The sequence below is a fragment of the Equus asinus genome, chromosome 17, assembly GCF_041296235.1.
Source record: "Equus asinus isolate D_3611 breed Donkey chromosome 17, EquAss-T2T_v2, whole genome shotgun sequence".
Lineage (NCBI taxonomy): Eukaryota > Metazoa > Chordata > Mammalia > Perissodactyla > Equidae > Equus > Equus asinus.
Genome location: NC_091806.1, coordinates 46,002,801 through 46,024,307, shown reverse-complemented (window position 1 = coordinate 46,024,307; position 21,507 = coordinate 46,002,801). Strand labels below are relative to the sequence as shown.

At 56.4% G+C, this 21,507-nt stretch overlaps 2 protein-coding genes across 2 annotated transcripts; both read left to right on the top strand.

Annotated features, from left to right (window-relative positions):
• On the top strand, positions 1-5,978 carry LOC106844249 (mas-related G-protein coupled receptor member D). Its single transcript, XM_070487264.1, has one exon. It carries the CDS (start codon positions 266-268, stop codon positions 1,229-1,231), a length of 966 nt encoding a protein of 321 aa, XP_070343365.1. The 5' UTR covers positions 1-265; the 3' UTR covers positions 1,232-5,978.
• Positions 5,979-18,105: 12,127 nt separating this feature from the next.
• Positions 18,106-18,978, top strand: LOC106844250 (mas-related G-protein coupled receptor member D-like). The gene has a single exon (XM_014861595.1). It carries the CDS (start codon positions 18,106-18,108, stop codon positions 18,976-18,978), a length of 873 nt encoding a protein of 290 aa, XP_014717081.1.
• The last annotated feature ends 2,529 nt before the right edge of the window (positions 18,979-21,507 follow it).

The window sequence follows — 21,507 nt, the reverse complement described above, 5'->3', positions numbered from 1 at the left end:
AAAAAAAACCTACCTCGAAATAGAAGAGAACCTCTTAACACGACAAAGGGCATCTGTGACAACTTCGTGTACATAATGGACCTGGTGGCAGATTCAGACGGGGTGGGAGCCACAGGGTGTGCAGAAAGGGTCAGGCCTCCTGGTCACGGTCTGTTGCAAAAAAGATGCTGGCTCTGAAGCAGGAAATTCGGGCTCAGGGACACCTGGAAGTCTCCAGGGTCCAAGCAACACAGACTCTTACGTTGACCCATCTTCCTTCCATAGGATGGACCAGACTCTGAACAGCAGCCAGACTCCAGCCTCGACCCCAAACCCCCCGGGGGCAGATGCGCTGGGCAGGGCCCACTTGGTGCTGGGCGCCCTGATCCTGGTCGTCTGCGCCTGCGGCATAGTGGGCAACAGCATGGTGGTCTGGCTGCTGAGCTTCTGCGTGCAGAGGGCGCCCTTCTGCGTCTACGTCCTCCACCTGGCCGTGGCCGACCTCCTCTTCCTCCTCTGCGCGACCTTCACGGTCAGCCTAGAAGTCGCCTCGCTGGCCACCAGGTGGTGGAAGGCCTACGAGGTGATGCAAAGAGTGGAGTACTTTGCCTACACCTGCAGCCTGAGCCTGCTCACGGCCATCAGCACGCAGCGCTGCCTCTCCGTCCTCTTCCCCATCTGGTACAGGTGTCACCGGCCCCGGCACCTGTCGACCACGGTGTGCACCCTGCTCTGGGGGCTGTCCCTCCTGATGAACACGGTGTCGTCTTTCTTCTGCATCAAGTCCGGGCACCCCGACGAAAAGCAATGCTTGATGGTGGACTCCACCTCCCGCTGCCTCATTTTGGGGATCTTCATACCCGTGATGACACTGTCCAGCGTGACCCTCTTCGTGCGGGTGCAGAGGAGCCCCCCGCAGCGCCGGCGCCGGCCCATGCGGCTCTATGTGGTCATCCTGGTCTCCGTCCTGGTGTTCCTCCTCTGCGCCGTGCCCTTTGCCTTCAACCCGATCCTCCTCTCCTGGGGGCACCTGAAGGGTCAAGTGGTGCTCCTGTATCGGCACATCTCCCTCCTTTCCACGTCAGTGAGCAGCAGCGCCAATCCCGTCATCTACTTCGCGGTGGGCCGCAGGAGGAGCCGCCGGGGTCTGCGGGAGCCCCTGGGGGCGGTGCTCCGCACGGCGCTGCAGGAGGAGCCCGAGCTGGAGGAAAGGGAGACGCCCTCCACCGGCACCAATGAGCTGGGGGTCTGACCTCCTTTCGAGGCCGAGGCCCAGCCCCCAAGCTGGCATCTCGCGGAGTCATCCTATTCCGTGTGTCGGAAGCTGAAGGATACCTTGTTCTTTCTCTTGGCACCTTCTGAGGCAACTCCCACTGTCCCCCAGAACAAGAGAGACTTCCAGCCAGCTGGGGCAAGGCCAGATCCCCAGAAAGGAAGGGAAACCTTATTAATAATCTATCAAATGTCACCCCGTGGCAGCGAATCTTCCAGTGTGTGGATTTGTGCTGCAGTCGGAGGTAGAGAGTCCTGGGAACCAAGATGCTCATATGGGTCTGGGCCAGGGACCCGCCAAGCAGGCTTGCCCTTCGGGGGCCTTACAGCGCTAGAAAGAGAAGATGCCCCCTGAGCGCCCTCCGTTTCGTGGGTCACCTGCTTTCCCGTCTCAGCTCAGACCCCCATCGTTGTCCCAGGGAGGCCCGTGGGGCAGGAGGCTCTATCAGTCACTCCAGGCGTCTGATGGAGAACTCAGTACCAGGACTGGCCTTGCAACCCATGAACACTTCCTAAGTGCTCCTTTGGCTCATAAGAATCACTGATACCCACATAGTGCTTGATAGCAGTGGGGCTCAGAGAGGCCAGTGTTTTTGTCCAGCATCACACAGCTAATGAATTGATGGGCCGTGATTCAACCCTTATCTTTTGACCACAAACTTCACACTCCATGGCCTTTCTCTAACCTGGGCAGTGACTGAGGGGCCCGTCTGAAGCAGATGGTTGGCAATGAGGCCAGCCTCCCTTCTCAGGGGTAAGTGGCCAGCACAGGGCCCCTCACTTGCACTGGGCAAGGGAGGGAAAGTTGAGTTGGTGGTACCAGAAGTTGGGGCTTCCTAGGGTGCACTTATGAGGTTCACGTAATTCTGTGTATAGTTAGGTTATTTCTAGCCACCTCAGAGTAGGAATGGCTTCTGGGAATGTTGCCACTGTTCACTGTGCCGGCTCACCCGGCGTCATGGAGAAAAATGCAGGGCCAGGAGTCAGGTGGAGATATGAACCTCACGGGAGGTGTGTGGGTAGTGGATAGCAGCGAAGAAATAAGATTTGAAATGTACAGAACCGGAAGCTAGTCTATGAAAAATTCCTTCAATCTTTGGCCACGTAGGATTGTAAGTGGAAGCTTCAGTTCTCGTTGACGCCTGGTCAGGACAGAAGATCTCATCTGCTAGGAATATGCTTGATAATGCAGCATGTGTCGTCATTAATCACGCCACACCTTTTTTTTTATGAGAAATGTGCAAAATACCATGTCTCAGATATCCTGTCTTTGTGACATAATCCCAGAGCCAGAGTCCAAACAGCAAAAAAGGTCAGTATGAAGTTGCACGTTTTATGCATCTCACCTCTCAGTATTTTAAAATAAATCTGATCAACGAGGAAAGACCAAGTTCTCTTTCTATTTTCTCTGTAGAAACTATTGCAAAATGTGCAAGAACAAGAACTCCGGGGTCACACGGTCAGGGTCGGGGGAGGTGAACCTTGCCTCCATCACACACTAGCTTTTCGGTCTAGTAGAGTCACTAAGTCTCACTCTCCACGTTTGTAGCTTTGAAGTGGAGACAGTATCAGTGCCCATCTCATGGGTTTCCTGAGGGTTTGATGAGATGCCCGTGCCGTGTTTAGCTGTATCTGGCACACAGCAAGGACTCAGGAAATGGTCATTATTTTTATGCACTGGATCTTTTGGAAGGATGGAGGGGTGTTACCCAGCCTCTAGTCCCCTTTCCTGGGAGCCCACGATTTGCTACCCTTCCTCGTTGCAGGACAACTTGGTTAATCAAGGAGTCCATGCATCCAGAGTCCACAGGGGTCCCCTGAGTCTCCTTCTGCCAGGTCCTCACCATCCCAGAATATCTAAGGGGTTGGCCCAGGACCTAAGCTGGCCAGGCTGACTCTCTCCCAGGACTCTGAATCTTGGCAAGAGTGAACCAAGATGGGGGAAGCGTTTGGAAGTCATCCACTCCCACAGTGGCATCCTGACGTTGAATTTAGACCTGTCCAACGCCTGTTCTGTTTTGACGCCAGGTTCTCCAGTCTGTGTGTTGATCGTGTGAGCTCTCCGGTCTCTTTCCAGTTAATCCTCTTTATCACTTAACTTGGCCACAGTGGGTTTTTGTTGCCTGCAGCCAAGGACCACTAATGTGCACAGAAGCCCCATCAGAAAGGGCTTTGCAGGCAGCGGACGCCCTGTTAGTAAACGCCGGGCGTTGAGACCCGAGACTAGGCTGAGAGGGGTGAAGCCGATAATGCAGAAGCCCCCTTGTTTCCAGCTGCACGGGCCCCCTCAAAGGCCCTGGGGGGCCCCACAGTGCGTTCACATGGTCGTATGTTCGGGGAGCTCACATAGTGACGTGTTTTAACCACCACTGGTTACGACTACTGTCTCTCTCCCCACCAACTTCTGTCTGTCACCCTCCCCTTTACATCAGTGGCATTGATGTGGCCACAGAGGGACATTTTGGGGTAACCCGAGTCGGGGATAACTTCAGTTTGGGTTAGTGGTGTATATTTACACAGCTCCCGGTCATTTCGAGGTAACTATTGCTCCCCAGTCTGGTTCACGCATTTGCCAGTATCAGGACACGAAGGTGAAGTGCCAGAGGTTGTGCGGAGCTGTGACGGAGCCCTGTAGCGCCCAGAACACGAAGGAGATGGGTGATGGAGGAGAAGATACAGAGACGGAAGCCACTCTACGGGAAAGTCTTCCCACCTTCAGATAGACAGCGTTTTAAGCGGAGGAGTCACTTCCAAGGGATGCTAAAATGTAGCAAACCTCTGCAGTCATGGACCACACATTTCGGTCAACAACGGACCGCATCCATGACAGTGGTCAGTATTCAGTAAGAACAGGATTACCTTTCAACCTCGTTCCCAACACGGACACAGATGAAAAGAAGTGAATCTTGTCAATTTGCTATTTTTCTTGTCTAGCCTGAGGGGTGGCTCAAGGGTGACAAGGATTTATGAGCCTGTTTTGCAGAAGAAAAAGAATGCCTTCAAGGAAGATACCGTCACCAGATAACCAGCCCCGGGCTGCCACTGATGCCCAGCAGTCTGGTTGCCCAAGGGCTTATCTGGAGTGAAAGGAACACAGATTTCCCCTTTGTTTCTCTGAAACTCCTCCCCCCGAGCCCCTTAGCTCATAAAGACCCCCTGCTGTCTTCTTCGTTAAGGCAGATTTGAGAGAAGCTGTCCTCCTGCCTCCTCATTTTGGCTAATTCGAATAAACCTTTGTCTACTGCCAAGCGCTGCTGTCTCAGTGGTTGGCTCACTGAGCATCAGGCACACAAACCTGAGATTAAGAGGCTCAGCATTGACATTACAAACAAAAAAAGAGATTATTCAAATTTGCAAAGATATTTTGGAACACTTCAAAAGAAATAATGAGAAATTACAAACTCTTGACTTAAGTTGCTAGGAAGGGGACCTTCTTTTGTTATTTTTAATTTTGTTGATGAAAGAAGTAAGAGAAAGTTCAGATTAAAATCAATGGACTATGAAACAAAAGGGATAAAGACAAATACTAAGGGGCCGGCCTGGTGGCACAGTGGTTAAGTGTGCACGTTCAGCTTCTTGGTGGGCCAGGGTTCGCTGGTTCGGATCCCGGGTGCGAACATGGCACCACTTGTCAGGCCATGGTGTGGCAGGCATCCCACATATAAAGTAGAGGAAGATGGGCACAGATGTTAGCTCAGGGCCCGTCTTCCTTAGCAAAAAGAGGAGGATTGGCAGCAGATGTTAGCTCAGGGCTAATCTTCCTCAACAAACAAACTAACAAATAAACAAAAAAGATAGATATTGAAGTGAATAGGAATTAGTTTGAATTTGAGAACTGAATTGTAAACAAAAGTAGTTCATTAAGAGGACGAGCTAATTTTAGAAAAGAAGAAATCCATAGGCTCTTGGATTTTTGAGGATCCAATTAATGAAGTGGAATGTATCTTATGAAAACATTGGGAAACATTTAAATTTCCTGCTGATTGACATCAATGAAGGCAGCTTAAAATCTTAAGTCACTACCACAGCAAGGACATTGACAACAAAATAGTTAATGAATGTTATCAATTCAAAGAATATTTCAGATTACTCTCCGTACAAGAAAACTTCAAATGCCCTGAAATCTTATCATTCATGAATGAAAAAACTTGGTGGAGATCTTCCCAGATTTGATAACAATCCTAAAAATGTATAGGATATTATCAATAATGAGTTGTGAAGCTAAGAAACATTTTTACACTATTAATAATATAGAACAAATTCTGATCAACCGTGCTAAAAAAAATTGAAGTTTCTTTCATTTCTCTCTGTGGAAAATATTCAAAACTGTTGACACATGAAAAAAGTGTGTCAAAGAGTGTGCAGCCAAAAAAGTTAGGAAAACATATTACAGATGTTTTTTCTCTATTTTGTATTATTTGTCAGCTTTTAAAAATCTGTGACTTGCTGTGATTTCTTCTCCTGTTCTAAATAAATATTCATTGTTGTATCTGACTTTGTATTTATAATTTTGCATTCTTTTTCTTGAAGGGCACCCCCTCTTGTTGTTAAGCTTTGGGGGGCTGGCCCCGTGGCCGAGTGGTTAAGTTTGCGCACTCCGCTGCAGGCGGCCCAGTGTTTCGTTGGTTCGAATCCTGGGCGCGGACATGGCACTGCTCATCAAACCACGCTGAGGCAGCATCCCACATGCCACAACTAGAAGGACCCACAACGAAGAATATACAACTATGTACTTGGGGGCTTTGGGGAGAAAAAATAAAAAATAAATTAAAAAAAGATAAGCTTTAGACCCCACAAAGTTTGTCCCTGGGGGGGGTGGGAGTGGTTGCTCAATAATAAAATTCACTAATTCTTATTAATGAATTGGTATTGATATCGAACCTGAAGTGAGTTCACTTATCTGTCATGCAGCAAGCCAATCTCTGACACTGGGTGTAGTGGAAGAAAGTAGGAATTTTATTATTGCACAGCACTGAGAAAGGAGAGAGGGCAGCTAATGCTGAAATCCCAAACTCCCCAAAAAGCTAAAAGGAAGGGTTTTATCTGGAGTTTAGGTAGGGGAGGGGGAGCACATGGCCTTGCTGGTCGGAGCTTTCCCACCAGCCTGTGTTTGGCCTTGAGACACTTGCAGAGAGGAGGGAGCCGGTGACCTTGCTGGTCAGCAGCTTTCCCACCAATCTGTATCTGTTTGCAGGGAGGAGATAACAAATCCAGGTGCTTGTCCTTGGCGGTGTCTGTCTCCATGGAGAATGGTGGATTCTGGAACCAGGAAGCCAGGGAGTAAGCAGTGAATGAGTGCTTTGGTTTTAACCCCACATATGCTGGGTTTAATGTAGGGAAACCAATATCAGGGCCGGCATCAGTATCTTCCTTTGGGTCTCGATTCCCTTTTCTCCCACATGGCCCACCTGGTCTGCCCCGTCCTGCGGTCACAGCCGAGGGAGGAGATGGCAGCTGGGATAACACCCAGCTTCTCAAGTGGTCAGTGTGCACTGGGGGGACATTCCCAGGTCGGTTGGCAGGATCCCTGCCTTGAAGTAAGGGACTCATGGCTCCCTAGGGCTCAGGTCCTTGACTCTCACCCCCCTTGGATTGTTAACCCCTGGCAGAAAGGACCTCTCTCCACACAGCTTTATTGCTCCTATTTTCGCGTAACTCAGCTTCCAGGATGCTGGTTTCGCTCTTGTGGGACCTTCTTGGAGACCCCAGCAGCCTCTGAAATCCTGACCTTTTCCTACCCGTTCTTCTCCGGGCTGAATTGTGTCCCCCAAAATTCCTATATTGAAGCCCCATCCCCCGGGACCTCAGAATGTGACAATATTTTGAGAGAGGGCCTTTGAGGAGATGATTAAGTTAAAATGAGGGCACTGGGGTGGGCCCTCATCCGATGTGACAGGGGTCCTTATAAGAAGAGGAGATGAGGACACACACACGCACAGAGGGACGACCATGTGAGGACACGGGGAGGAGACAGCTGTCTACACGCCAAGGAGAGAGGCCTCAGGGGGAACCAGCCCTGCCCACACCTGGGTCTCAGCCGTCCAGCCTGCAGGACCGGGAGACAGTAACTCTCTGTTGTTTAAGCTGTCCTGGTCTATGCTGTTTGTTGCAGCAGCTGAAAAAACTCATATAGCCTCCTTCCCCAGTAAACACAGTAGGATCAAAACACTCAAACAGAGTTTATGCAAGTAGAATTTGCACAACGACTTTCCGCCTTGTGGCAAAGATCGCTGATGTCCAGCTGGGCCCTGGGGATAGCTTACTGCCCACCAGCCCCACGCAGACCCCACCAGCCCCACACGTTAGGTTGTTATTTGCAGCAGCCACTCCCAGGGAGCAGTTCCCACATCAGCTAGGAATGTGCCGGTTGCGAGTGACAGAAACCACGCAAACTAGATCCGGCACACTTCTTCCCGAGGTTTGTTGGTGCCCAATCAAAATACGCAGAGCAAGGTCTTGCTTCAGGCATAGCTGGATCTTGGGGCGATCAGGAATCTGTTTCTCCTCGTCCCTCATCTTTGACTTCCTTTGTCAACTAAGTTTCAAGCTGACTCTAGGTCTGAGGGTAAGCATGCTACCAGCATGTCGAATGGTGGCCCCCAAAAGATATGTCCACGTCCTCACCCCCGGTACATGTGGATGTGACCTTATTTGGAGAAAGGATCTCTGCAGATGTAATCAAGTGAAGGATCTCGAGAGGAGATCATCCTGGATTCTCCAGGTGGGCCCTAAACCCAGGGATGAGTGTCTTCATAAGAGACACACAGGAGAGAGACACGGGGAAGAGAGGAAGAGCCCATGTGTCGACAGAGGCAGAGATTGAAGTGATGTGACCACAAGCCAAGGGAGCCTGGAGCTCCCAGAGCTGGAAGAGGCAGGAAGTATCCTCCCCTAGAGCCCTAGGAGGGAGCACGGCCCTGCCACCTGTTGATTTGGGGCTTGTAGCTTCCAGAACTGTAAGAGAATCAATTTCTGTTGTGTCATCACCCCGTCTGTGAGCATTTGTTATGGCAGCCAAAGGAAACTCACCCACTTACATCTCTTTTTTATTCTACTTGTTGTTTGGCAGTGGTTTTCAAAGGAGGCAGCAGTGGAAAGGAGATGGAGATGGGAGATGGAGACAGGCAGCACGGAGATGGGAGATGCAGACAGGAGATGGAGATGGGAGATGGAGATGGGAAGCATGGAGATGGGAGATGGAGATGGGAGATGGAGACGGGAAGCATGGAGATGGGAGATGGAGACGGGAAGCATGGAGATGGGAGATGGAGACGGGGAACATGGAGATGGGAGATGGAGACAGGGAGCATGGAGATGGGAGATACAGGTGGGAGACAGAGATAGGAGATGGAGACAGGGAGCATGGAGATGGGAGATAGAGATGGGAGATGGAGACGGGAGATGGAGACGGGGAGCATGGCGATGGGAGATGGAGACGGGGAGCATGGTGATGGAGGTGGGAGATGGAGATAGGGAGCGTGGAGACGGGAGATGGAGATGGGAGATAGAGATGGGAGATGGAGACGGGAAGCATGGAGATGGGAGGTGGAGACAGGGAGCATGGAGACAGGAGATGGAGACGGGAGATGGAGACAGGGAGCATGGCAATGGGAGATGGAGACAGGAAGCATGGAGATGGGAGATGGAGATGGGAGATGGGAGATGGAGATGGGAGATGGTGATGGGAGATGGAGACAGGGAACATGGAGATGGGAGATGGAGATGGGAGATGGGAGATGGAGATGGGAGATGGAGACAGGGAGCATGGAGATGGGAGATAGAGATGGGAGATGGAGACGGGAGATGGAGACGGGGAGCATGGTGATGGAGGTGGGAGATGGAGAAAGGGAGCGTGGAGACGGGAGATGGAGATGGGAGATAGAGATGGGAGATGGAGACGGGAAGCATGGAGAAAGCTTTCAAGGAGTTTGCTGGAAGAGCTGGAAGGAAAATGAGGCAGTGGCGGCAGGTGAGTGAAGGGCAGGGCTCCAGCGAGGACTTGTTCCCTCACTATCACTGCAGGCTGCGTTCTGGTGGGGATGATGCATTACAGGAGAATGGGGTCCTGGGGTGGGGGTGCTGATGGCAGGATCACCACCTTGAGTGGGGTGGGGGATGGGCCACTGCTCGAGGGCGGGCGGGGTCGGCAGAGGTCGGTCCAGCCCTGGCTCAGGGCTCCAGGTGCAGGACGTCAAGCAGACTTCAGGTGGGAAGAGGTTCTGGCGCACTTCTGTCATTTCATCTCTTCGGTGACATTTCTCGGAGGTAACTGTGTCGTCAGGAGATGGGTGGGGTGGTGGGGGTTTGAAACAGGAGACGGTGTTAACAGCCCTGTGGGCAGCACGTGGGAGAGAGCTGACCGGGGACTGTAGGCTTGCTGGGTGGGACAGGGGGCCGAATCCAGATCGTGGTCAGGGCTGGCTCTGTGAGTCCATGGCCGCCTTCACCTCGAGGACCCACCCAGCTGTGGACCACTTCTGCCTTCTGCTGATCGTCAGGAGGGGGCCCCGGTGGAGCGACGTGGAAGGAAGGGTCTGGCCACTTCTCGGATGCCCCGGAGCACAAGGACGCTTCATTGCCTCCTGCCCTCAGCTCTGCAGCTTCAGCCAAAATTGCTCCGTTCCACAGCCTCTCGGGGTGGCCAGGTTCCCCTGCAAAGACCCTAGAAAGAGGACAGGAGGGAGGAGCGCTCCCCAGGCCAGTGAGAGGCCTGGCTCCCGGAGGAGGAGCAGCCAGGACATGGGGATCCCACCCCATCCTGGGGGTGGTGGCCTGGGCAGGGGGTAGCTGGGCAGGGCAGGGGGGACCCCGACCACAGGCTGAGCTGTGGCACGGCCGCCTGTCGTTCTGGGTCTGGGCCAGCTACTTGAGCCCGAATTAATCTTCCATTTACTCCCCTGTCAAATGAGAGCAAGGCCAGCATCTAGCCGGCAGGGCGGCTCCGAGGGTTACGGGGAATAAGCCACGTGAGCGATAATAACTGACACCCAGGGGCTGTTGCCGGGCACCGTCCCTGAGCTTGGTCCACAAATCGAATCCCCCTCCTCAGCCCCCTGAGTAGCAACTCTTACTGTCCCGTGTTACCAAGGAGGAAACTGAGGCAGGAGAGGATTCGTGAGTTCCCATGGGGACACCCAGGTAAGGGGCAGAGCTGGGTACAAACCCAGGTGGCCTGGCTGCGGGGTCCTGGGCTTTCCCCATCGCTCTCTGCACTCTCCTGTCAACTGGAGCCATGCTGTGTTTAGTGCCAGGTGACACGGTGGTTCGCGGGGGCTCTGGGAAACCCACCCAGTCAGGCTCTTCCAGCCTTCAAGGCCCACTGGCTCATTCCTTTCATTCCGCAGCTCTGCACCGGCCGACCCCGACCCCCGCCGCGCCCCCTCCACACCGTGATGACCAGCATCCAGGACCAGCATGGGGGCTCCAGCTCCAGGAGGGTCCACCACCAGGAATGACCCCCGGAGCCCACTGAAGCTTGTCACTCATCCCAGGGACCACTAGGCCCAGGAGGATGACAATTGGACCACTGTGCCATCTGATGGTTTGAAATGTCTCCGCCCTTGCACTTTCTGAGGCCCCCTGGGGACCCCGGCCTGGCACTCTGTGCTCAAGGGAGGGACCCGAAGCGCAAAGAGAGCAATTCTTTGTGCGTTTTAAAGTCGGCTCTTGTAGCAAAGACGATAGCTTTGAAAACGAAAGCTTTTGATTCATAAGATGGGGACCTTTTAGATTAAAAAAAAACATTTTTCAAGTCCCCCAAATTCAGTACCTAAAATTCATGCCATACACGAGAGACTGTTAGGAACGTCTGGGGAGGTTCCCACTGGCCCATCAAAGCATCAAACGAAACACATCAAAGATGGGCAAATTCCTGAGTCGGTAATGAAACCCCTCCTGTGGGCCTCCGCGGGCACATCTGGAGGTTGGTGTGACAACTCATTCACCTGAAAAGCGATGAGAAGAGAGAAAGAATGAGCATGTACACCTGCTTTCCTGGAAGGACCATATTTCAGGCGATGGGGAAGTCCTTGCTTCCCGGGAAGCAGAGCTAATGGCTGCAGAGGGAGTGGCTGAACGAGGACGCCGTCCCTCTGCAGCCCCTAATGAAATAATGGGTGGAGGCGAGGATGGGCAGAGGCTGCTGAAACCACTCGGTCCAGAGCAGGGTGAGAGCAGCTGGCAGGAGAAGGGGGGGCGGGCCTCGCTGGGGTCCCGGTTCCATCCTCGGGGCAAGGGGACCAGCGAGAAGCAGGATGCTGGATCTCAGAAGGCGTTAGCGCTCGTGCTGCTGCGTGCAATAACGGCATTGGGCGGTGCAGAAAAAAAGATCAGTCTTCATGTTTAGGAGTGAAATGATAGAGTATCTGAGATTTGCATTAGAACATTCCAGAAGGAAAAAAAAAGGGGGAGAGATTAAACAAGAACAGCAGAGTGCTGACAACCATTGAAGCTGGGAGCCGGGAACAGAAGGTTTGTGGCAGTCTTCTCTCTACTGCTGTGTATGGTTTTAGGTCTTCATCATGAAAATGAAACACGAGAAAGGAAAGAGAATAGATGGTAGTCCAGGGGGTGGCCTGGATGCATGAGAGCAAGCCATTCGAGGGGCCTGGTTGGTGGGAGGACATGCAGAGATGAGAGCCTATGCCTGAGGGGCACCACTGTCCCCTGGCCCAGGAGCCACCTACTAGCCATCAGCACCCAGAGCGCATCCTGGTGGTTCCTGAGTGGGGCCCTGGGCCATCCGTATGCAGACGCCCTGCACCATCTCCAGTGGATGCCCCCTGGGAGGATGGCTCCTGCGTGTGGAGAAGTTGGCTCTCCGTGGACAGCTTCTGGGGAAAGCCAGGCATTGGGAAGTTGTCCCCAGCCCACTCCTCTCGGCCTCTGAGCCCACTCCCCCATCACGCTGCCCTGGCAGGTGTCCCAGGAGGGACGTGGCGGGCAGATCCGTCAGCCCCTAGTGGGGGAGCCCATGCACCAGGGAGGCGTCCCGGGCACCATCCCCCATTTATAGCTCAAGCTTCCTTCCCACTTCTCAGAGGGAGACGAGAGAAGGTTCTCTGGTGGGCTCCAGGGTCAGGCAGAGGGGACACAAAAACAGGAGAGGGACGACAAGAGGGGTTTCACCTTCGCCAGGTTCAGCTCCGCATTCACCTCCCACCCCAGAGAACTGAGAACACGTGTCCACACAAAAACATGTCCATGATGCTCACAGCTGCATGATTCATGTTCCTAAATGCCGCAACTCACATTCGCCACTCATAAATGCACAATGCACATTCATCACAGCCAAACAGTAGAAACGACTCAAACGTCCATCCATAGATGAAGGGATAAATTGGGGCCCGTCCATGCAATGGAATATTACTCAGCCATAAAAAAGAATGAAGCTCTGGTAAAGCTCCAGTGTAGACGACCCTTGAAGACATGATGCTCAGGGAACGAGGAGAGACACAGAAGGCAACATGGGTTATGATTGTATGACTATGAAATGCCCAGAACAGGCAACTCCACTGAGACAGAAAGCGGAGCTGGGGGGGCGATTGTGTTCTTGGGTGGGGGTGTCTTTCTGGGGTGGGGAAAATGCTCTGAAATTAGACGGCAACGATTGCACAGCTCTGCGAATTGACTAAAAACTGCTGAGTTGTATGCCTCGAAGGGTGAATTTTATGGTATGCGAATTATAGCTCAGTTTTTTACGAAAACACACCTGGTTCCTTTCTGAGCATGGCGCCCTGCGTGAATGGACTGGCTGCATGCTCAGGAAGCCCGCCCTGATTCTAGAGGGTAGGGGACACCAGAGAGGGAGGCCCTGTCCCCTCACCTGGAATACAGCCCGGCTCCTGCCTCCCGGGGGCCCACACGACTCCTTCCAGCGCCTTTATTGTCTTATCCTCCTCTGTCTCCCCCACTACGGTCCATCCTCCTGCTGCTCACACAGCCCAGCGCATTTCTGACTGAACGCTCACTGTTATCTCCGCCTGAACCCCCTTCTCCCCAATAATTGGCGCCATCGCACCACTAAGACCCCAGCTTGGAATTTGCGCCTCCGAGGGCACCCCGCCCCTCCCTCTCCGGTATCCCCCGGCCACACTCTGTGTCTTCCTGCTTCTTTGTCTGCTCGTTTATCACCCAGAGCTTGTCCCCAGCTGCGTTCCAGCCCCAGCACTGGCTTACAGGTGGTGCCTCATAAATGTCCGCTGAATGCATGCATGAGTGAACCTCCGTCCCGGAGAAGACTCGGTGACATCCCGGACTCCCCATTTCTTGCTGAAGCAGCAAGGAAGACTCAGTCCCTTTAGGAAGGTTTTTCAACCACCCTGTTACAAGTCAAAGGAGGTCAAAATCCCTTCACTCATATCTGTGTGACAGTCACCGTTCTCAGGTTAAAGAGGCCCACGGGGGCTTCTGGCCTCATTAGTGACAAGCAGGATGCACTGGGTGTGGTCAGAGGCACCATCTTCTTCTCCTATGGCTCTTTAAAGTTGACTTGGAGGGGTCAGTTCCTCCCCCCCGGGGGTGAACACTTGGGCAGGCCCCGTGATTCCCCTGGTCAGAATGACCAAGTCCTGATTCAGAAACAACACCCCAAATCTTGCATCGTAGACCTGGGGGCACTCGTGGACTCGGGTGTGGACCCCTCTTGGGCTGTGGGCCTCCCCTCCTCCTTTATGGTGATTCTCGTTTCAGAGCAGTGGGAGGAGGGGCGTTCTGGAAAGTTCTTGCTGGATTGGCCCTGTCGCCATGGACCCACTCTCGCTGGGCCTGATGCGCATTCGCGCTGACTACCTCCCTCAGACGTTCCCCTGAGCTCCCGTGAGAGGCAGCTCTAGGAGCCGTGATGGTCGGCCCATCAGCTCGGCAGTGACAGCATGTTGGAGTTTGAGGCCAAGCGTGCATGCCAATGCCTTCAGTCACAACAGCCCTGTGAGGTAGGCGCATGCCAACAACGGGGAAACTGAGGCAGAGAGCGTTAGGGATTTGCCAAGGGCACCCTGGGGTGAGTGTTGAGCTGGGGGGCTGGCTCCATGAGCTACGACGACTGCCAGGGCCTTGCTGCGCCCGCGGGGCCCACGTCTGGTCCTCGGGGAAACGGTCCCGAGTGCCATCCTGAGAGGCACCCCACTCCCCACGCGGCGGGCCCCCTCGGGAGCAGCGCCAGCCTCGGTGCCTCCCAGGGGAGAGGTCACCGCCTCTGAGCAGTTCTCCAGAGAAACCCTCCTCCCCACCCTCCCCCAGGCTCCCAGCCCGGACCCTCGGCTCATCTGCCTCTTCCTGTCCCGCATCCCACTCTCTGGGGCATCATCTCATCTCTCGAAGTCTCCGTGGAAACTTGCTGTGACACATAAAGGGACAAACCAAGGTGGCAAGAGGGACCTGCCGGCATTAGCTGACTTAGGGCTCAATACGTCTTGGGATTCCCGGTCCAGAGTTCTGTCTTTCCGGTCCCTACTGGGAGTAGCTTCAGAGAACCAGAAGTTTCCACGTACCAGACATTCTGCTCCTGCTGGCGCTGCAGTGTGAGCCTCGTGGCCTCCCGGCTCCTGGAGGCACCAGCCCCTCTGTGGGCCCTCGGAGGTCCCAGCTGGGGACCTCCCACGGCCCTGGTGGCCCCTGTGCCCTGGACCAGCTCTCTCTGGGGTGAAGTGTAGACACCGGTACTACTCTGGCTGCCCTCCCCGCCTCCACCGCAGGCCCCCAGCCGTCCCTCAGGGCCCGGGAGCTGGGAGGGCTTCCAAGGCAGGCCCATTAGCCCACAGCGGGCTCGGCTCCTGCGGGAGAGGCTAATGCAGCTGCCTCACTGGGGCCTCCTGGGTCCCCGAGGGCTGTGCTTCCTGGAGCTGGGTTGGGTGCCTCTCCCACTTCTCAGAGGAGTCAGCGTCCTGCCCAGATCCCAGGACAGGCCTCCCCTGAGGTCAGAGAGCTGCAGAAGACAGCGCGAGCACACAGCGCCTGCAGCAGGAGCCGCTCAGGGGCCGTGGACCCCGGTGCTGCTGAGGACCCCAAGGACACCAAGGACCTTCTCCAGGAGGGGACGGCATGTGGGCAGGCCAGGTGAGAAGACCGCAGCTTCAGGCCCGAGTGAGAGAGGGGGCCCTGGGGCTGAGCGGTACCCCTCCTCCGTCCTCTCTGGTCCCAGGTTTCATCCGTAGTTGCAGATGATGCCGCCCGCCGTGTGGGGCCTGCAAGGTCAGACGACGCCCGCCATCAGTAAGGCGGCTTCTCCTGCGCATCCTCACCTTCCGTGGCCAAGGGTCTGGACCCAAGGCCTGGAATGTTCTAAGTCTCCACTTTTGTGGGAAAGACAGGGGAGAAACCAGCCAGCTGGTTGGGGGGGAGTCCTCCCTCCCGCGGGGTCCAAGGGGCCTTGAACCTCGGAGGTGACCCGCCCCTTCCTGGGGCACTTCGCTGTGCTATTGTCTGTGTTCATAAACGCAGGGGCAAGCACAGGGCACAGGGCGGGGCCGGGAAGCACTCTCGGGGAGCTGGGGCCCGCTGGCCCCCCATCCCCTGATGTCCCTGCCCCTCCTGACGACCAGGGCATGGAGGACCCACACGGCCCTCTCAGCAAACATAGGGGGGCCTCCCGGGGGCAAAGGAAGTCACGACTCCAGGGTCTTCACACGAGAAGTGGGCGCTGGGACGGGTGGGGCACACGTGCTGGCCTCTGAGGTGAATGGTGGGCTCGGAGCGGGGGACGGGCCTTGAGACAGCAAAGGGGGCAACACTGCTCCAAAGGGACTCCTCCAGCAGCAAGCCTCACGCCCGGGGCCATCCCTGTTTTCAGAGCTATTCTAAGGGCTCCTTAATGCCTGCCTGGCCTTCAGAGGTCAGATCCCTCCAGTGTCCTCCATGCTCATCTACACGAGAAATGCAATGGCGGGGGCGGGGGGGGGGGGGGCGGGCCACAGGGCCTCCTGGCATAAGGAGCAGTTGAGGCGCATGGCCTTGGGGTCCTCCCGCAGCCTCCCAGCCCAGAGCAGATTCTCCAACCTGCCCCGGAGATGTGTGAAGCCCCGGGGCTGGGGAGGGGTCCTCTGCCCCGTAGCCCCCCAGGCCTCGCACAGAGGAGGCCATCGGCGACGGGGTCAATAACAAACATAATCGGTAGCATGAATATCAGTAATAAGCGATACAGTCAAATTACATCGTTAGTCCAGAAAGAAGTGATATTTATGAAATAAAGTAGGAGCTGCCATTAGCCGGGGCCTCCCGCGAGCGGGGGTTGCACCCAAGGCCTGGGACGCATGACTCAATCCTCAGGAGACCCCGAGGATGCAGTAAGGCCTGGGAAATGGGCGAGATGACTCTGAGCTTGGGGGCACACAGGCCTGTGGGGCAAGTATGCATGGAGCCCCCAGCCTCGGGAGGGCAAGTCCACCCCAGGTCCCAGCCCAGCACGAGGCACCCTGGACTTTCCCGCCCCGGGTCTCCGTCCTGAGCCGTGCAGGGTGCCCGGGGGCATGTGAGGGGGTCAGACCAGGAAGGTAGTTCACAAAAGGAGCAAAGGAGGTCATGGGTGGAAAAGGCTCTGGCCCAACAGGGTGCTGGGCAAATGTCAGGGATGGTGACGTCGCCAGCCACCATCCAGGCAGCAGATGTTGGTGGAGACCCCTCCTCATGTGCAGAACTGTGCCCATAGTGAGCTCTGCAGCAGGGGGAGATCACTGGGAAGAGTGTCCTCCAGGCTGGCTGGGGATCGGGCGGGGAGCAAGCCCAGCAGTAACCGCAGAGAGGCCGTGCCGCCCCCAGGGTGTGTTCAGGTGCCTGGGAGCGGTCAGGGAGCTCTCTGGGTCATGACTGTGGGTTTCTGCGATCCGGCACTGTGCCAAGCATGTCACACTGTACCCTCGCCACAATGGGGTGTAAGATGCTAGGCCCAGGGACCACGTCCCCCAGGGGCACATTGTAGTGACCAGTCAGGTACAGCCACCCTGCCCATCCACGCTGAGCACTGTGGGGCCCAGAGCCGGACACTCGGGGGCTCGGAGGGACCAGCGCTCTGCAGGGCAGAGGCCAGGCCTGCATGGGTACTGACAGCCAAGTCTCGGGGGCCGGGCAGGGGGCAGCTGCTCAGGGAGACCTGCCCTGCTCTTGGCCACCTTCACGGCCAGCAACGGACAGGGGCCGTGGCCTGCCCCGAAGCTGGGAGCACACAACCTGGATGAGGCAGGAGGGGAGGTGACCTGGCACGCCAGTGACAGCCCCAAGGAGTGGCAGGTGGTATACCCAGGGGACATGAGAGTGGAAGCCAGGGAGAAGGGTCTAGACAAGGAACAAGGAGGACCCTACACCTCCCAGCCCAGAGCCAGGAACTCCGGAAGGATCCTGAGGGGAGGGGCTGCTGGGACCCGAGGGTGCTATTTTTCGTCGCCTTGTGATTGGAAGAACTGGGTGCAGATTCCAAGAGGGCATCAGCCAGCTTTCAGCCCATCCCAAGACAAACCACACGCATCAGTTGCTTGCACTTCCTCCTTCGTCCACTCCAGGGTCGTGCCTGAGGGCCCCCACCTCTGCCTCTGGCCTGCGCTTGAGCCCTGAGGGGCTGCCCTGGGGACACAGGTGATGGAAGAGGAGGCGGAACGCTGAGGCCCGGGCTGCCCCAGCTCTGCGGGCAGAGGGCTCTGGCGTGGCCCTAACTTCTCTCCGCTTCCATCGGCAGGGATGGCAGACGTCCTGCTCAACGGCATCAGCTCCAGGAGCAGCGGCCTGGGTGCAGCTGGCCCGGCGGAGGAGCCACCCACACGGCCCAGCTGGGGCTCACCACCCTGGTCACGAGCACCTGCGTGGTGGGCATGGCAGGCAACGGCGTGGTGGTCTGGCTGCTGGGCTTCCGAGTGCAGAGGGGCCGCCATGGGCGACTACATCCTCCACCTGGTGCTGGCCGACCTCTTCCTTCTCTGCTCGGCCACACTGACTGTTCTGGATGCCAGGTCCCAAGTGAACCACCTGGGCCACCGGGCGGTGAAAAGCGTCAAGTACCTGGCCTACACCGCGGGCCTGAGCCTGCTGACGGCCGCCAGTGCCCAGCCCTGCCTCTCTATCCTCTTCCCCACCTGGTACCACAGCCACCGGCACACACGCCTGTCGGGCCTGGAGTGCGCCAGGCTCTGGCTGCTGTCCCTCATGGTGACCATGCTGGCCTCGTTCTTCCACGAGGAGCCGGGGAACCCCCACCTGCGCCAGGGCCCCATGGTGAACACCGTCTTCCACATCCTCACGCTGGTCGGCTTCACGCCCATCATGGTCCTGTCCGGCGTGGTCCTCTTCATCCAGCTTCGGAAAAGCTCCCGGCCGTGGCAGTGGCAGCCCACGCGGCTGTACGTGGCCCTCCTGGCCTCGGTCTTCGTGTTCCTCATCTGCGCCCTGACCGTCGGCATCCCCAGGTTCACCCTCCACCCGCTGCACCCGCCCCAGCAGACCAAGACTCTCTTCAGCAGCTTCGAATGCCTCCTCTCGTCCCTGAGTAGTGACGCCAAACCCATCATCTACTTCCTGGCGGGCAGTCGGGGCAGCCAGAGCCTGCGGGAGCCGCTGAGCGCCGTGCTCGGCAGGGCGCTGCAAGAGGAGCCCGAGCAGGAGGGAAAGGAGATGCCCTCCAGCGGCACCAACCAGGTGGGGGTCCGAGGGCGGGGCCTCCTGCATCCCTGCCCGGAGCAGCCCTGCCCACTGCTCCCTGCCTGGCTTCCGCCCTTTCCTGATCCTGAGCCTCCAGTCATCACTTAATTGGCAAACAGCTGGTGTGGGCCAGGTCCCAGAAGTGAGAGCAGGCACAGGTAGTGAACAATCAGACAGCCCACGACGTTGGGCAGGTGCGGGGCCCCCACTGTCAGGTGCCAGCCCTTCAGTTGCTGATCATTGAGAGGAATTCCAGGGGTCCTGGGGGAGAGGCTGAAGAAGTAGGACAACTGGCGGGTGGGGGTGAGGCGACCAGGGGGTCAGGGTAAGGGCCAGTCATCAACCAATACAGAGATGGCTCCGTATTTAAGGGCCTCGGGGCCTTACTGTACACGCAGCAGCTGAAGGTCAGCGGGGGTGACAAGTCGGGACTGGGCAGCCTGTGCACAGCCATGTGAGCAGCACAGATGGGCCTGCGCCGGGCCTGTGGTGGGCCGTGGGCAGGGGGCAAGAGAAGGCGTGGATGGAGAGCGAGAGCGGGCGCGGGGTGCAGGGCGGGCACCGGAGTGCAGCTGGGAGACAGGCTCTGATCTGAGCAGCGTTCCTAGGAGACCCGGGTAGGGTGTAGGGTGGCTGGGGGCGGGGGGGGGGGGGGCGGCATTCAGGGCCATGTGATCCACCAGGGCCATGGGTTTCAGTGCCAGCGCATTTATCCAGAGGCCTGCAGACCAGGAACAGGGCACTGGGGTGGAACAGCCTCCCAAATGACTGCCACCCCACTGGGTCAGTGCCTCCCAGTCTCTGCCCAGCCACAGCCTAACCCCAGTGGGCACCCAGCACCCTGCACAGCCCATGCATACAGCAGGCATTTAACATGTGCTTGAGTAAGAGTAATGCTGCTTTGTGCTGGGCTTGGTGCTCACAGTGCACTTGCACACGCGTCCTGACTTCATCACCTTTCCCTTTGGGACCCTTCCCCTCCTTCTACATAGACTCCTGGATGGCAATGGTCACGTCCACAGGCAGCGAGGTACCCCCCCCACCACCACCCCTCTCTGCCTTCATCTCTCTGCTCCCCTCCTCCCTGCACACTCACTCCTTCCACTGAGTGTTCACCTCAGGGCCTTTGCACTTGCTGTTTCCTCTGCCTGAAATGCTCCTCCCCCGCTGTGTGCAGAGGGCTCTCCCTCGCTTCCTTCAGGTCACTGCTCAAACGTCACCTCTCTGGGGAGGCCTTTCCTGACCACTTTAGATAAAATAACACAACACACACACACACACACACACACACACACACCTAATCTTCCCTCCCTGCTCCATTTCCCCAGTGTGTTCACCACTGTCAGCCACGCCCCGTGTTTACACGTTCGCCTCGAGGGCAGGGGTCATGTTTGGTCACTGCTGCGCTCCAGGCTAGGGCGATGCCTGGGGCAGAGAGGGGCTGAGGACCTGCGTGTGGAATGCCCCACTGGGCAGGCAGACCTGGCGGCCAGGCGAGGGAGGGGACAGCAGCCACAGCAGAGGGGCAGTGTGGTAACCCAGGTGGCTCAAGTCCACATGCCTCTCCAGGAGGGTCACCCTCCAATGACACACCCCGCGAGGGCCCTCCCCCGCACGTGGGTGGGAGCCTTAGTGCTCACGTGGGCACACGTGTGACTGTGTGAATGAGAGACAGTGATGAGGGTGTCTGCTGTTGGCGTGTCTCTGTGGGTGTGAGTGTGTCTACAGCACATGGCCCACGCCCTCCTACCCTGGGGTGGCCCCTGGGCTGCAGCTGGTTCACGCATCTGTGATTTTTCTCTCCCCTCTGAAGGGCAAAGTTCCCGCGAGGAAAGCCTGACTCTTTCGGACCTTGTCCATCCAAGACTGATGGCAGAGCCTGCAGCCCATCGACAGACTCTGACTTCCAGGATGAACAAGTGAGCTCGTGCCTGAGCCGCTCGTTTGCTTTATCTGTTTTGAGGCCTTGTTATCAGGAGCATACAGATTCAGGAGTGTTATATCATGCTGGGGAACTGCAGCTTTGGGGATAAATTATGAAGTTACCTTCATCAATCCTAGTCACTGTCTATCTTGTCTGACATTAACACAGCGCCACCGGCTTCCTTTTGGTTGGTACTTGCCTGGTGCCTCTTCTCGCCTCTTTGACTTTCGACCTTTCTGTATCCTTACCGGTTAGATGTATCACTTGGAAACAATTCAGAATTGGGTCGAGTTGCAACTTTGAAAATTAAGCCCATCACTGCAGCGAGGGAGTCTGTGTGTCCTGACACCCTGTGTCACCCAGGAGGCAGTCCTGAGGAGTGTGCAGGTGAGCAGGTGGGAAGGCCCAGCCCTCTGAGGGGCCACAGTGATTGGGGAAAGCAGTGGCTCTGACTTTGGGTCCCGGCTCCACCACCACCTCCCTGGGCGCCCTTGGCCCATCTTGCGCCCTCTCTGAGCTGTCTTCTCATCTGTAAAATGGGGGACATCACCTCCTTCCTCTGTCAGGCTGTCACACAGAAGGGACGTGCAGGTCCTGCATCCAGCCCTCACTGGGCACTGAAAAGTGTTATCTTGAAGGTGGAACCCTGGGACTAGAGCGGTGTGGGCCCAGCCAGCCCTGCCTGAGCCATCCCAGGCCCCCTCCATCCTGCC